The sequence below is a fragment of the Carya illinoinensis genome, chromosome 1, assembly GCF_018687715.1.
Source record: "Carya illinoinensis cultivar Pawnee chromosome 1, C.illinoinensisPawnee_v1, whole genome shotgun sequence".
In the NCBI taxonomy this organism is placed as follows: domain Eukaryota; kingdom Viridiplantae; phylum Streptophyta; class Magnoliopsida; order Fagales; family Juglandaceae; genus Carya; species Carya illinoinensis.
This window is the reverse complement of record NC_056752.1, coordinates 47,391,782-47,409,346: the sequence shown is the minus strand read 5'-3', so window position 1 is coordinate 47,409,346 and position 17,565 is coordinate 47,391,782. Positions and strand designations below refer to the sequence as shown.

Sequence of the window (17,565 nt, the reverse complement as noted above, 5' to 3'; positions counted from 1 at the left end):
TATAAGTTTTGCTACATACAAACATAGTTGTGCACTAATCTGTATATCAATATTATTTTATTCATACTTAAAATTTAAATTAATACTATTTTCAATCAAATCTACTTTTTGACCAATCACATCACATTAGTGCACAGATTAGTGCACAACTATACTTGCAATTATATTTTTCCTACTTATATTGTGTCCACTGCAACACCGTTGGGTGCGCGTAGTACTGCATTTCTTGTGGCAAATTCAATAAAAATCTCTAGCTAGCTATAATTAGGAGATCCGGTCCTCGATCGTTTCCCAGAATTTCATTCTTTGGTGCAGTTTGAGGAATAATATTAATTTGCATAGTTGGATCCTAAATTAGTATCGATTTTAATAAAATTTATTTTTTAATCAATCACATTAAATTAGTACATAAATTAATACATAATTATACTTGTAATTAAATTTTTCCTATTTTAAAACTATAACTAATATTTATCTTTGCAGTTAAACATGTAGTCAGTATAAAATTTTCATACGGCCTAGACTGATTCATAATTGGTTTTTTTTTTTTTTTTTTCTTTTTTGGGCCTGTTGGCCCTGTTCCATGATTGATGAGTTTCAAACCCAAGGTGCGACTGCAGAAGTCGTGGCCGAAAGGCCGATGAATTGTTGCTGTATAATATTACAAGAGTTTTGTTATATGCAAATACAGTTAGACATTAATCTGTGCACCAATACTGATTTATTCATATTTAAAATTTAAATTAATATTGTTTTCAATCAAATCTACTTTTTGATCAATCACATTATATTAATGTACAGATTAATACACAATTATACTTACAACTATATTTTTCCATACTACAATGACCCATTGACCACTGCGATACGAACTTCGATTTAATACGCATGCAAGCACTAACGCAAATCCTCGAATTTGTGTGCAACCAACATAAACAGATAGACTTGTACGTGAAAATAGAAGGTCAACGCACGATAAAACGTACAATGCTCTGCGGCGGCACGTAATTTTTCATGAAAATGAACTGGAACACGTAACGTTTCAGGGCATCGAGAACCTTAGTTACAGTTGAGGAGAGTGGGTCTTTGGATGGATTAAACGGCTCATTAATTAGACAGAGGTAAAGGCAGTATTAATGTTGTAATTTAGCGAAAACTAAAAAATTAATTAAATCCATCAGCACTATCATTTTATATTAAATGCTCCGATCAATTAATTTTATTAGAATTTTGCTATTTACAAATCTAATATATTTACACACTTCTTGTGAACTCATTATAATTATAAGCAAATAAAAATGTTAACACTTTTTATTTTGGGAAATGCTAGTCTTCTCGTTGGGGCTTTCATTGGTTTTTTTTTTTTTAACTTAATAATTAAGGAAATATTTTTTAATAATATTTTAAATTTTAAAAAAAAAAATTATTTAAAAATATTAAAAAAGTACAAGTAAAAAAATAAATAAAAAATATAGATAAAATACACTATCGAGAGCCGCAGCAGGAGCTCCCATGGTGGGCTGCAGAGCCACCCTTTTATTGCTGTAGGGTCATTTTAATTGTGTACGTATTGAATGCAAATTTATAGAAATGGACGCCTAGCTTAAAATCTTTCTCCCCTCCCGAGCTCTCTCAAACCTCCACTCATCTCTTAAAGATCCTCTCTATCCATACGGGTTAGAGTTTCGATTCTTCATGTTGGGTGATCTTTGACCTCTATTAACCTTAAAAACTAGCTAAAGAGGTGAGTGTGGCTTTCTAGTTTTTTCTCACACTTACAAACCGACCACCACTCCTTTCCATAATCGATGTAGGACAATTTCAACAATCTCCCCCTCACATATCGGGTCCTGAATAGGAGTATCAACAATCCATTTCTCCCACAAACTATTAGACCTGACTGTTGGTAAACTTGGACTCTAATATTAGTATTTGGAGGTCTTGAGCCTCTCTTAATTTCAAAAGTTAACTTAAGAAGTAAGACTTTCCCTCACATTTATAAATTGACCACCAGGCCCTTCCACAATTGATGTGGGACAATCCCAACACCTCATTCCCACCTACTCTCTAGTCCTCTTCGTGCCGTCCAACAAATTAACTTTTTTAGCTACTTTTCTTGTTTCCTAACCATAACACCAAGATGGGCCTATTTACTATTTTTTGGCCATATAGATTGTCAGGCACCGCTCCACAAGACTTTTCATTTGTCAATCTTTCAATTTTTGGAAGAATATCGTCCGAACAAATGGCATATGAGATCTACGCGCTGCCATGCCACATAGAGTCTTCTCCCAGCAAGCGCGGTAGTAGTGTTCAACAGTATTGGATCTTGTAGATCTAACCAACCTCCTCTCTCCAACAGTAGCACGTGTTCCCCCACATGCCTATATAGTTGTTTGCCAACATATTAAACCCTCAAACATTTACTATTTTCCTATGTTTCTATTTTTTCTAATCAAAGATTGTAAGAAAGGGGAAGTTGGAGTTTCCTTCAACCAAACCGAACCAACAAAGTGCATCATAAAACAATCTATCGCGGCTTTTGGTCATAATAGTATCGTAGCCCAAAATCAGACTTAAACAAAATTGCTTTAGGTAGTTTCCTTTCATAGGAAATGGGTAGGAGCCAAGTCATTAGATTCATATCCCTCCTTTCTTTTGTGCTGTATAAGATGGTTTGTGTTAATGGTTAGGACCTTCTATCCTTTCAACTTTTGCATCTTGAAACTATTTAATATATACACTACAACAAAAATCATTTTTTGCGACGAAATTGCTTTGGGATGAATTGGAAATCGTCCCAAAAAGTGAGATTTTGGAACGAAATTTGAATTTCGTTCCAAAATAATGACGGAATGCCAGACCGTTTGAACGCGTTCGAACGCTATTCTTAGGGACGAAATTTTTTGTCCCAAATAAGTTAACCGTTCGACCGTTAATGATTAACTATTCGAACGTTTAATTGTTACCGTTTGAACGTAATATTGGTGCGATAGGCAAAATTATTTTTGAGGGAAATTGGCAAACCATTCAAACGGTAAATTATAAACGTTCGAATTATACATATTCACCGTTCAAACGTTATTTGAAACGTTCGAACGTGGTACCGTTGGAACGGTAAGTTAATACCGTTCGAATGTATTAATTGAAAATTAATACCCTTCCCTAATTAATCCAAATTTCATGATAATAAATGTTATTTAAATGCAATATTCGGTATTAATTATATTAAATATAATAATTAATTCAATTATAATATATTTTAACTGTTAAATATATTAAATGCAATATATTTAATGCGCTTATATATTATTAAACACTATATATTATATTTATAATTTTTTATATATATAGTATATATTATATTATATTTAATTAAAATATATTATACTATTGAATATTATATAGTATATAGTATAAGTTATATTATATAGTATAATTAATATAATATAGACTACTATATACATGAAACTATGTTCATGTATTTATATAACATATATATTATATGTGATATTAACTAATATATATATATATATTTAATAGTATATGTATTACATGACTTGTTTAGTATATTTTTCATATTATATTGCAGTTATAAGCTAATTAGATGACACTCTCTATTCTAGCACTATAAATGACACTATATATACTCAATTTTAGTTTTTGTATCATTATAATACACTCTAATTGCTAGTAGTATAGATGACACTATATATAATAGTATATATCCTATTATTAAATAATATTATAATAATAATATAATATAATAAACACTATATATATATGCATGTGATACATATAACCCTATGCTATGATACCATATATATGTTATATATAATAGGTTAATACATGTACTTGACTATAATACTAGATGTAATATGATATTTTATACTATATATGTTACTAAACTATATAATATATGTTTGATTATATATTATATAGTTATATTACTATGTCTCTAAACTATAGTATATTTACAAGTTATTATATTTAAAGGTATAGTACAAAAAAAATACAATAAACAACATTTTAATTTGACTTTTGAACGGTTTAAAATAACCGTTCAAACGTATAAGAAAACGTTCGAACGGCCATTTTCACGTTCGAACGTTTAATTAGAGGGGGAAAATTTTTCCGCTAATCTATTTGACATTCGAACGTTCATTAAATAACCGTTCGAACGTCAATGTTCTACATTTACACGACAGAACTTCATAATTTCGCACTCATTCCAGTCGACTTCCAGTCTCTCCCACGCTCATTTTCTTCCAACCAACGCCATTATTTTTCAATCCAGCCCTCAAATATTACTAACTTCTATCAATCTTTTATATTTTCGGATTAAGAGGTTGTTTTTACCGTTTGATGAAAAGTATATAAGTTTTGGGCATTGGGTACGGATGAATTTTCCAGTTTATCTCTCCAAATCAGGTATTCTCCTTAAATAAATTCTTATTTTAGATTTTATATAAGTGTTTTCGTTTGCTATAATGAGTTCGTCATATAATTTGCTGTCTTTTTATGTGATTTGGACTGTAAATGTTGAGGTTTTCGGAGGTTGAAGACGACTGTAATCTGGAATTAATCCGTTCGAACGGTATTCGTGTGCCATTCGAACGTATGTCCTTAGATCGAACGGTGACTAACACCGTTTGAACGTTATGTTGGTCAGTGTTAAAATAATTAATACTTTAAATGCAGGAATTGAATTAAAAATGAATTATTTATAATCTACATTTAATAATACTTAAATACTTAAAATATTAAAGTAATCAAATGAGAATGAATTAAATTACAAATTATCTAAGATTTAATAATACTTAAATATTTAATAGTTGAATTATTCAACTATAGGTTAATACAAATAGTTTTGTTTTAATAACACAAAAATACTTAATTTTTGAATTAATAAAATGAATTTTAAATAAAATACAAATAATCTAGATTTAATAATACTTAAATACTTAAAAGTTAAAAGTAATCAAATGAATTTGAATTAAAATATAAATTCCGAATTATAATTAATAAAATGAATGTTAATTACAATACAAATAGTTATAATTATTAACTAGAATGTTAATTACAATACAAATAGTTATAATTATTAACTAAAATGTTAATTAAAATACAAATAGTTATAATTAATAAAATATTTTGAAAGATATAAAACAACTATCTAATTATTTAATAATATAAATACTTAATTAATATATCTTGTATTGTTTGTTTGATACATGTTATATTGAAGAATTGGTTGCAAAACAACAAAAGTTAGAGGCTCAATTGGCGAGACAAGGAGACATGGAGATGCCCCTCAAACAACATGAAGAAGAACAAGCAGAGTTCAGGAGAGATATGCAACTCCAAACGCAACAGCTTATGCAACAGTACAAGCCTCCAACCAATTGATGGTTTTTTACGTCTAGCTTATGACATTATCTAATTATGTATGAACAATACTAGTATCATGGTTATTTATTTCTTCGCACTTATTATAAAACTTTTATGAGTAATTAAACAGTTCCTAATTTATGTTTTTCAAATATTATGGATGTCTATTTAGTTTTTTTATAATTATTGGTTTTAATAAAAATAATATTCGTTCGAACGACCGTGTCACGTTCGAACATTAATGGGTAGGCCGTTCAAACGATAATGTACCGTTCAAATATTAATGACCAAACCGTTCGAATGATACCAGATGCTCAAAAAACGTTCAAACGCAGGTCATTACCATAGCGTTCGAACATTGATCAGCACCGTTCAATCTCTTCTACCGTTCGATCTGTTTCTTTAACGTTAGAACGTAATTCTATTGATCGTTTGAACGTATCTTGATAACCGTTCAAAAGATACATTAACGTTCGAACGGTAACTGAGAAGCATTCGAACGCCATTCTGGAATGAATTTTAACCGTGACAAAAAAGGTTATCATTCGAACGGTATCGAACGGTCAATTTCAAAATCGTTCTAAAAGATATATTTTGGGACGAAATTGTGATTTTCGTCCCAATATATCTTCTGGGACAGTGATGTTGGAACGACCTTGGACGAAAAAATTTCGTCCCAAAAAATCTTTCGGAACGAAATCTATATATTTTGGGACGAAAATTTTCGTCCCAAAAAATGTTTTTTGTTATAGTGATATAATAGAATAATTCTATTCATTATTCTTACATCACACACTTATTTTTACTTATTTATTTATTTTTTATTTTTATCTTTTAGCAAATATATATATAGATGATGAGTAAAAGAATTTAATTAATTTAACAAAAATAAAAAATAATAATAATAAAATAGTTGTGCACTGTACGTAACTGGATAAAAAGACTCTACATAATGCTTGCTTAGGAAAAAAAAAAAGGAAGACAATTTTACATGTTGGCCATTTATCTGACATGCGTTATCTAATTTACCTTGTCAATTAAATCAAAAAGTCTAGTTATAATTATATTTGTGAATTAATATATGAATTAATATATTGTGATTAGTTAAAAATAGATTTTATTAAAAATAGTATTAATTTAATTTTTAAATATAAAAGAATCAATATTAATATGCAGATTAATACGCGACTTTTCTTATATGTAATAAAATTTCAATTAAATTTGAACCGTATTATATGCACGAGGTGACGTGTTAAATATGCCATATCAAATAGTTGACAATTATGATGGCAGCAACGTAATTTTGACTGAATTATTATATTCTTATATCAGTCCGTATGGCATGGCATTGATACTATTTAAATTCTATGGTTTAATTTATAAAATTTACCTTATAAATTAAATTATATCATTAGTTTAAAAGTTATAGAATAACTGCACCCATTTGACTAAATAATGACGTGGTATGGTGGTATAGTGGTGTAGCAGTACATATCGTGTCATCGTTTATCAATTCGACGGTGCAAAGGCATATTATCGTGCATTAATTTAGAATTTTCCATTAAAAATACACATACGATGAAGTTAGCTGTGACGTCTGTCACAACTACTGCTCTATCCAATTCGATTTCTTATAATATAAATATAATTTGGGATAAAGCCCCACTTTATCTAATCATAGCATTTCATCAATCTATTAATTAATGATCATGGAATACTTAGGCATAATTTGTTTTTATAAATCACCACATTTCATCTAATTATTATTATTTTTTTATAATTTCATCTAATTTATAATAAATAAATCAATTTTTTTAATTTTAAAATAAAATTAATATTAAAAAATTATAGTATAATAATATTTTATTTAACTTTAATGACATCTCATTTATATAAACAAATGAGTCCTAATCAAAATACCTTAATAAATTATATGATTAAAAATTGAGCAATCCCATTTATCTTGAATGTCTCGTAAATGTATCAATGGTGTGCATCCGGACCGGATTTTTTCCGGACCAGTCCGGAAATCCGGATCCGGGTCAATCCGGGCGGTTATCCGCCCGGATTACACCGGGGCGGTTTTATAAAACCCGGATCCGGTTACGGATCCGGTTTTATAATCCGATAATCCGTTACCGGTTTTATGTCCGCTTATTTTATTATTTGCCGAAAACGACACCGTTTTAATCTTTGATTTCTTTTCCTCTCAACTCTCTCGAACTCTCTCGAACGGATTTGGCAATTTCGAAACCTCCCTCACTGCAGAGTCTTCTCTCAAGTCTCAACCCTAGCCGTGCCGTCTCTCAACCCTAGCCGTGCCGTCTCTCAACTCTCTCGAAGCCTACGGTATGTTAATCTCTCTCTCTCTGTCTCTCTCTCGGTTTGGTTGTTGTTGTTGTTTTTTTTTTTTTTTTTTTTTTTTTCTGGGCTTGTATTGGATTTTCTGGGTGGATCTGGTTAAAGCTATAAATTATTTCATCATCTGTCGTTGCCCACTCTGGCTAGATCTAAGCTTTGGTGTTTGTATATCACTTTCCTCTCTCGTTGGCCGTTGCCCACTTTAGCTAGATCTGAGTTCATATTTACATTTTTGAGTTTCTGTGTGTAGATCTATAAAAAGTAAAGGATTTCTCTAGATGCTGTGATTGTGTTTATTATATTTTTTTTCCTCTTCTTTTTGGTTTAGATCTGGGTTACGTGCCGATTGCGAATCTCTGTCTCGAATTTCTGGGTTTGGAAAGGTAATCATCATTTTCCTTTATCTTCACTGCATTCCATATTTTTTTCAAATCAAATCATTGATTATCCGAGTGAAGAAACTTGAGAGAAAGTCCTTGAAATTATTGTGAATGGGTTACTTTTTTTTATGTTCTTTGCGAAATATAATCTGAAGATAAGTCAATGAGTAAAGCTCAGCATCCTATGTGTTTTTAGCTTGACAAAAGTCTTGAAATGAATACTAAATTAACTCCACTAATGCCTGCGTTCCCCTCTTCAAATTGCAAAGAAAGTGACAGAAAAGAGTGGACTTGTCCACTAGCATTGATTCTATAACACTACAGACTCAGAAAGTAGAAAGAATATGCGAAGGCATTTAAAAGTGTAGTTGATTCTCTCTGTTTTCTGTCGCCTTGTTGGTTGTTCTGATAACATTTTTATCCTGTCCGTCTAATTATTGGTAGGATTATCAAACTGATGCTGAAGATAATGGCCTGGAAGATATGTGTAATGTTGTTGTTGGAGTTAGAAAAAGAACCATGTTGTTCTTACATCTAGGGGTTTCTATAGTTACTAATTAGAAAGCTAAATTTTCATGTACTGTCATGATCAGTACTGTAATGTTGTTATTGTTGTTGTTGTTGTTTATGTGATCTATTGATAATGGACGAAAAGTCAGAATATATATTCTTGATCGAAGATCTACTCTTTTCTTTGGTTTAAAAAGGATCAAAGATCAAAACCAATAAAACAGCAAGAACATGAGAGGTTATATTAGGGTTTAGGTTTTTTTTTTTTTTTAGTTGGAGTTAGAAAAAGAACCATATTTTAGGAACTGATCTAGAATTTTAGACCAATAAATTCATACACACACATTAATGTATCATTATTCTTCTACACCGGAGGAAACTCATCCACGAGACATTCGCTTAAATCAATTTATACATAAACAAATTATGTAATTTTTCTTATTTGAATTAAAAAAATTATATTCTCAAGCCATGGTGTAGAGTAGGGGTAGATAGTTGCTGCCTCACTCCTGCATGAGTGGGTAGTGGGGCGAGGGGCCTTGGGTGTGGGGTGGAAAATGGAAATACTACCTTTGCATATGCGGGAGCGGGGAAGGGTTGAACCCACCCGTAAATGTGGGTATCACTCCTAATATAGAGTATATTTAATAAATTACCCTAAATTTAAATTTTAAATTTGACAAATAAAATTTTATCATTTAACGTGGATGGTATCTTTTTGCACCAATTAAATTAATCCGAAATGCTATATGTTGGGGGTAAATAAATAGTTATAGTTTAGATTGTAAGATGAGATAAGAATTTTCTGATTTGATAAAGTTGAATTATTTATTATATTTTATATAAAAATTTAAAAAAAATTATAATAATAAAATAAGATAAACGGTGTGGAAAATCGTAAGCAATAAAGTCGATTACAATATTTTGTTTTTACGAGAATTGAATATTATGATTACACCGGCGCTTCTGTTTATGAACCTGGACATGGTGGCTTTCTTGCATATAGAAGGAGAAGGAGAACGTCTTGCACATCACTACAACACGAAATTGTAGAGAAAAGATCGAGCAAGAGAGACGTAAGTAACCATGGCGGATTATCATGGTGAAGAAGTGAAGAACAAACAGGTGCTGGCTAGAGACTACATAGATGGCAATCCTAAAGAATCAGACATGTACTTCAGCACTAGTACCATACGCTTGAAGGTCCCAGATGGTTCGAAAGCAGTTCTGGTGAAGAACCTTTACCTCCCATGCGATCCCTACATGCGAGGCACAAAGGAAAAAAACCCAGATCGCCTCTATAATTCCTTCGCCCCTGATTCAGTAAGCCCTGCCCTTATGTTGGTCTCTCTTTTTCTCTGGCATGTATACACATCATCTTCAATTTAAATTTATTCCTATTTACTGCATGCTCTGTTTTGGTTGGAACTTGGTTTAACATGTTTTTCTATTGTTGAAACCTGCAGCCAATAGTTGGGTATGGAGTGGCTAAAGTTGTGGATTCCGGGCACCCAGACTTCAAGAAAGGAGACTTGGTTTGGGGAGTAACCAAATGGGAAGAATACAGTCTGATCACAAATAAACTGATCGAAAGCCTCTTTAAAATCGAGCACACTGATCTTCCCCTTTCCTACTATACTGGACTTCTTGGTAAGTCGTTTGCTCACTGGATGATGAAATTTCGATGAATTTGGGCTGAGTTTCAAAAGAAACCGTTTTTTCAAAAAAAAACAAAAAACAAAAATTATGTTACTTTTTCCATCATATAAGTATTGTATATAGACTTGGGAATTCTGTTGAAAATAAATAAATAATCAAAGATAAATTAGTAATGCTAATAGTGACAGCTATAGATACTTCCATTGAATGCATGTGGCTTCCTTATATGTTCAATGAGCCATTTAATTGCATTTGCTTTTGCGCATAGGTATGCCTGGTATGACTGCTTATGCGGGTTTCTATGAGGTTTGTTCACCCAAGAAGGGAGAATATGTCTTTATCTCATCAGCATATGGCGCAGTTGGTCAGCTCGTTGGACAGTTTGCTAAACTGATGGGTTGTTATGTTGTTGGAAGTGCTGGAAGCCAGGAAAAGGTATCCCCTCTATTGGTGTTATGCCATCTATTAAATTAGAAAGAACAGGATAAAAGATTAACCATTCCCTGTTTGATGCCCGCTTCCAATACTATTCTACCAGTCTTTCTGATTTAGCTGCTGATCGTTTCGTGTATATAATCTTAAAAGGGTTCTGACGAACAGCATATATTCTGTCTGACCTTGAACTGATTTTTCCAGTTCTACTCATTGTACATTGTTTTCTTGACCCTGAATGAAGTGTAGTTTCTATCTTCAGTTAACGTTTCAGAAATTTACACAATTCATAAAACATGAAACTTCAAACTCCATTAGTCCCTAGACTCTTAACTTGGTCATATGGCTTCCATTGCTGGGTTCCAATCTTTTTGTTCCATGCGAGCCTGGACCTCTGTTTTAAAGAACAGGGAATGTAAAAGTCGAGACATGTTAGTAAATATTGGCCAATGATTTTAGAAACGATTTGCAGACCAACCCTACCAGAGGTCCTAATTGTTGCTGAAGTTTTTGTCTTCATATTTTCTAGTGTTTTTTCTTTTCTTTTTTTTTTTGTGGGGGGGGGGGGAGGAGTAGGAGAGGGAGAGAGAGTAGGGTGCTGCTTGTATGAGTCTCTTGTTAGCCATAAACATCAATTTATGCCTCGCTTTTGTTTTTGAACAAGGCTGATATACTAAAGAACAAGCTTGGATTCGATGACGCTTTCAATTATAAGGAAGAGCATGACTTGGATGCAGCTCTGAAAAGGTCAGTATACAATTTGAATCTAACCAGTCATAAACAAATCAATGGCACAGAATGCCAGTTGCATATTTGTCTTAGTTGTCAACTGGAGAAGCACCCGAAACTACAATTTTCCCCAATCAATAAAAGGACCTGACCAAGAAGTTTGCATAGCTATCAACTTTATAAATGTCAATAACGACGATATTTTCCCGAATGCTGTAGATACTTCCCTGAAGGCATTGACATTTATTTCGATAATGTTGGGGGCAAAATACTTGATGCAGTTCTTCTCAACATGAGACTCCATGGCCGCATTTCTGTTGCTGGAATGATATCGCAGTACAATCTTGAGGAGCCTGATGGCATAAAGCATTTGTTGAAAGTTGTATTTAAGCGGATCCGAATAGAAGGATTCACAGTGTACGATTACTATCACCTGTTTCCCAAGTTCTTAGAACTTGTGCTGCCTTACATTAGAGAAGGAAAGATAGTGTATGTGGAAGACACAGCTGAAGGCCTCGAGAGTGGCCCTGCAGCTCTGGTTGCAATGTTCAGTGGCAGCAGTGCTGGAAAACAAGTAGTTTTAGTTGCCCGCGAGTGACCGACCTCCATTCAGCCTCCTGTCTTTGTGTTTTGCGGGTTAATTTTCTATTTTAAATGCCAGTATACCACTGTTTTTACACGCTTGAGAGAGAGAGAGAGAGAGAGAGAGATGATATGTAATAAGGAATAAGTACGTTAATGCTGTGGTGGCTAGATTCACATAACAATCTCCATACCCGTTCAAGTCAAGAGACTTTGCTTTTAACTTGAGCCATTTTTTCATCTATATGAACTCTGTATCATACTTTCTTATCTAATATGGACAAAGATAGAGTGTAGTATCTTTCTTATGTTTATACCGATTACTTCTAAAACTGTGTAGCATCTAGTATGCTCAACAGAAACTGTGTGGAAAATGTTGCATTGATCTGGAGCATCTCATGAAGGTAGCAAAGCGTTGGGGCCAATATTAAAACTTGAATTCAGAAAATTGCTTGGCATACAAACATTAAGCAAAGCTACTTCCGTCATTAGAAGAAACTGTCGATCCCTATGTTGAGGAATTAAGGTTTAAAGGTCTCTGATAGACGCTTGAAGATGATATGTTAGAACACCATTTAACACGCAAAAAAAAAAAAAAAATTCTATGAGTTTGAAATCAATGATTTTTTTACATGTGAATATGATAATTATTATTTGAAAACTTAGCTATTCACGTTCGCACGTGTATATTTTGTATTTAAATATATATATTTTAGCCATTTTTAGTTCTTAAACAAGTCCGCAACATTCTACTCTTCAAAGGACTTTTTATCAACCTTATAGGCCTTTTTACCAGGATGATTTATGTGAATTAGAACCCCAATTTTGAAATTCAATTATCCTATTGTTTGTTTCGTATTTATTTATTTATTTATTTTTAAATCTTGCGTTGTTGATGGGCCTAACAGGTTTCCCCAAAAGACCCAAGTAGAAACTCCATCCGTTCCTTTTTGTCGGTGGAGCAGTTTGGTTGGAGGCTGGGCTACTTAAACTACGAGCAACTGCTTCCAGGATCCACCGTCCAACCCTCAAAGTCGCATGCTCTTTAAGCACCCATCGGGTTCCTCTCTACGCAAAAATTCAGAATCTGCTGGCAGAAGAGAAAAAGACCGCCAAGCACACCCTTTCCTTCTTCTACTTCCTTCCTTTGGTCTTTCTCTTCCTTGCATTGCACCCGAAGAATACGATACGATACGACCCGACGTAACACAGCACGAGTCAAGATTTCGCTGCGAAGATGAAGGGAAGGGACATTGTCGTGGTTCTGGGATTGATGTTGGTGGTGGTAGCGAATGTGGCAGAATGCGATGCGGACACGGTGACGAAGGTGAAGACTGTGAATGGGAAGAAGATGTGCGACAAAGGGTGGGAATGCAAGGGGTGGTCCATTTACTGTTGTAACGAAACCATCACCGACTACTTCCAGACCTACCAGTTTGAGAATCTATTCTCCAAGAGGAACTCTCCCGTGGCTCACGCCGTCGGCTTTTGGGACTACCAGTCCTTCATCACAGCCGCCGCAATTTATGAGCCCATCGGCTTCGGCACCACCGGCCTCAAGGTTTTGAAGATGAAGGAAATCGCCGCCTTCCTCGCCCATGTAGGCAGCAAGACTTCTTGTACGTACTGTTACACTCTTTTTTCCACTTTCTCTGCTTATAGATGATGGTTTTTTATGGGATTCAGTTATCCTGGGTTGCTGATTTTCTAAGCTTCCTCACTACGGTTGTGTCCTGACAATTATTTCTATGAAATGGTTCAGAATTTACCGCTCGGCATAGAACTGAACGATATACAATTATTCCTAACTATTGTTTTCCTATAAAAAAAAAATGGTTATTAGAAATTTAGGATCTTTATCCTTAAATGCCTGTGTTTCCTTATATCGAGTGCTGGGGTACAAGCTATTGGCAATTAGATTAAACAACGGAATTTACTTGATAAATAGAAATTGTAGAGTGGGTTTGGATTACCTGGGTGCTTGATTCAATTTATTGGATTGGAGGAACTGGTATTAATTTACGAGGACTTGTTTGGTTGTTCCTATAATTTCATTGACGATTAACCACCATGGTGAGATGTGAATATAGTTAATTGGGTTCTATCTCCAGGTGGTTATGGAGTGGCGACAGGAGGACCCCTCGCTTGGGGGCTTTGCTTCAACAAGGAAATGAGTCCCAGCCAGTCATACTGCGACGACTCCTACAAATTCACCTACCCTTGTGCTCCTGGAGCTGAATACTACGGCCGTGGTGCCTTGCCTATCTACTGGTCGGTATATATGTTCATAATCAAACCTAACTGTTTCCTTTTCCTTTTCTTTTCTGTCTATTATTTCCTGTTGTTCGCCTCAATCTTTCAGTTTATCACACTGTTTTTTCCTGTCACTAAAGGATCTGTGTCATGCGATGAAAAATACCAAATATGTAACAGAACTTGATGAAAATAACCTACTTGTCTCGTACATAAGTTTTCAGATCGCAACACTAAGAGCCTGTTTGGGGTTGCGGTGGAAAGTTTAAAAAGTGTTTTAAAATGGTTTAAAGTACTTAAATGATAAAATTGACCTGTTTGGTAATTTTATAGTAAAGTACTTTTAAATAATAAAAAAAAAAAGCTAAAAAACACGTTTCAACAAAAGCATTTTGCAAAAAGTAAGTCCTATTTTTCCGTTACATGTATATTACAAAATGCTTCTCACTATTTTACCACAACGACAACTTTGCCCCTCCCCTTCCCACCCCCCCTTCTCTCTCTCTCTCTCTCTCAGCCTCCGAAGACCTTCACAACTAGAAGACCTTCACACCTTCAACTTTCAGATGGAGCTGAAAATTTTCAGATGGCAGTTTGTCTTCAACCTTTTTTTTTTTTTTTTATAATTACTGAAAAATCTATTAGACTATTTTCGTTGTTATTTTATTATAATATTTTATTTCTATCAAGAATAATACCCTTTTGTGTCATTTCTACCTCAAAAAGTGCTTTTTAAATTCGTTTCCAAACAAGTCTAATATATTTGAAAGTGCTCTAGACATACGAATCCCAAACAGTAAATAGCTTTTTAATGGTAGAACTTATTACGTTAAGCTCTAAGCTATAAGTCTTAAGCTAAAAGCAATATTTTCTACCACAACCCCAAACATGCATTAAGCATCTTCATGGAAAAACTGACTCATACACCAGTTGGGATCATTTTATTTATGGACTAATTCATAGAAAAACCAACAGTAATTGGTCGTATTTTTAACGTTCTCTTGCTAAAATGATGCTTTAAATATTTTTGGTTGCAGGAACTACAACTATGGTGCAGCTGGGGAGGCTTTGAAAGCAGACCTGTTGAATCATCCAGAATACATTGAGCAGAATGCTACCCTTGCTTTCCAGGCTGCAATTTGGAGGTGGATGACCCCAATCAAGAAGTCGCAGCCTTCAGCCCATGATGCCTTTATTGGCAACTGGAAGCCGACCAAGAATGACACTTTGGCTAAACGTGTTCCTGGTTTTGGCACCACAATGAACATTCTTTATGGGGACTTTGTTTGCGGCAAGGGTGATATTGACTCCATGAACATCATCATTTCCCATTACCTGTATTACCTTGACCTTATGGGTGTTGGCCGTGAGGAGGCAGGGCCTCATGAGGTTCTGTCTTGTGCCGAGCAGGTTTCATTTAATCCATCTTCCTCTACCACCACCGCATCTTCTTGAGCTCTATATGATGTTACCAGGTAGCCTATTCTGTTATTGATCCTCTCCAGAGGGGAACCATTTAATAAGAGTTTTGCAAAGATGATGTTATACCCAGGTCAGATGTATTATGTGGATTGATTTGTCTCTGCACTTTGTTATTGCCGTGTAGGGTTGAGACCCATTCATCTTTATGGAGTAAGATGGTGTGCAATATATGTATATGAACAATCTTCTCTTTATGTGTTCAATTACAAATGTGTAAGATGAAGAAATGTTTTGTATTTATGACAGATCTCTTCGCTCGTCCCAATTCAGTCTTCCTTTGGCAAATTTACTTTGTTTTGATTATTCAGAGCGTGTACCTCGATTTTGAGTTACCAGTGATGGTAACTAGTTGTAAACACCTTATTTACAGTCCCGTCTTCTTTCTTTTTTTCATTTTCATTTGTTGCTTGCTCCTTGACCAACCCTAGGAACATGAATATCACAACCATCCAAGCCCTACTTCAGCCTATACGAGAATTATCATATCCCTCCCTTTTCCCTTTTCTAAAACGCATAGCCATGACTATGTTTCAACCATGGACCACAACCCTTCTTTAATTCCTACCGGCCCACTAACTTCAACACGATGGTTCACATGTTAACCATCTTCTACCATTAACCATCTTCTCCCATTCTCGACGAGGACATTAACCTAGTCAGAGAGAGGAGAGAAAGGAGTAAGATAGTCATCGGGTTTAGTTAATGGCATGGCAGAAAAGGTCGTTGGCCACGAAAACTCAGTGGCGGAGCTCAGCAGTTCGACTTCAGACATTGTTCTTCTATGTTTGGTTTGTTGACATTAGTGAGTTTTGGAATCTCAGATAATGGGAATGGGAGGCTAGGGCACATCCTGTTCAATGGGGAACTCAATTAAACGAGGAAATTCTTGATAATGTAATATAAGATTGAAGAGAACTGTTACAGATATAAAGAGATTACACAAAAATAAATTCATAAACTGACGTGATTTCACCTGATGCGTTAGATCTACTTTATATTAAAAATAATTTTACAATTTGATGTACTATATCAAAGTACATCAGTTTGTAAAGTTATTTTTATATAATTTCTTTATAGTTAAAGTATTTATCAAAATTGAATGACATGACTCTACGGAATAAGATATTTTTCTCAACTCCATTGGAACCCACAGTAGACTAAAATCTTGTTCCCAATCAGAACAGTCTGAAACCATTATTCCTATTTAAAAACTCTACTTGCACCTGGGGTTGGGAACCCCCTGCGTACCCGCCTCACCATGTGGGCAATAATAAAACAGTGCATTGCTAAAAATCCCAAAACATGAAAAATCAAACTTGACTTTCCAAATAGAAGAAACACCTCACTGCATGGAATAAAAGCAAACTGTAGCAGTAGACGACCACGAAGGCGATTACAGGTTCTGTAATTTCATCTTCTCATTTTCATTTTTCTCATCTTCTTCTTCTCATCGTCTTCTGCTTCTTCTTTTTTTCTTCTTCACATGTCCCAAACCTCCCTTCGTCTCCACTAGAATAGAATGCAACCAAAAGAAGAGGTCAGGTCATTCTAAAAGCCTTATTCTCCAACGTCCGTATCCTTGAACCAAAATGTCACTTAATACCATCTAAGGTGTTATGCTTTCTAAGTGGAGGCCTGTACAAAGATTGTACAGATATCATTTTCAATGAAAAAAATTCATGAATATTATCACTATCAGCATAAATAAATACACAATTAACTTATCATAACAAGTATCATTTTCACATATTTAGCAAGTTTTTAGACAGAAAAGCTGACATTTTGC

At 34.1% G+C, this 17,565-nt stretch overlaps 2 protein-coding genes across 6 annotated transcripts; both read left to right on the top strand.

Moving 5' to 3' along the window:
* Positions 1 to 7,581: 7,581 nt before the first annotated feature.
* LOC122278592 (2-alkenal reductase (NADP(+)-dependent)-like) lies at positions 7,582 to 12,358 on the top strand. Of its 5 annotated transcripts, none has more exons than XM_043088784.1 (7): positions 7,582 to 7,740; positions 8,081 to 8,135; positions 9,649 to 9,965; positions 10,109 to 10,292; positions 10,570 to 10,736; positions 11,398 to 11,480; positions 11,744 to 11,953. In XM_043088784.1, the coding sequence occupies exons 3-7, from the start codon at positions 9,729 to 9,731 to the stop codon at positions 11,808 to 11,810; spliced, it is 738 nt and encodes a 245-aa protein (XP_042944718.1). In that variant the 5' UTR covers positions 7,582 to 7,740; positions 8,081 to 8,135; positions 9,649 to 9,728; the 3' UTR covers positions 11,811 to 11,953. The 5 variants fall into 5 exon arrangements, with proteins under 5 accessions (XP_042944718.1, XP_042944708.1, XP_042944705.1 ...); XM_043088774.1 differs by having other exon boundaries at positions 7,583 to 7,740; positions 9,652 to 9,965; positions 11,682 to 12,358; XM_043088771.1 differs by having other exon boundaries at positions 7,583 to 7,740; positions 11,682 to 12,358.
* A 691-nt stretch (positions 12,359 to 13,049) lies between these two features.
* LOC122278606 (chitinase-like protein 1) lies at positions 13,050 to 16,044 on the top strand. Its single transcript, XM_043088789.1, has 3 exons — positions 13,050 to 13,663; positions 14,156 to 14,315; positions 15,335 to 16,044. Exons 1-3 carry the CDS (start codon positions 13,282 to 13,284, stop codon positions 15,750 to 15,752), a joined length of 960 nt encoding a protein of 319 aa, XP_042944723.1. The 5' UTR covers positions 13,050 to 13,281; the 3' UTR covers positions 15,753 to 16,044.
* The last annotated feature ends 1,521 nt before the right edge of the window (positions 16,045 to 17,565 follow it).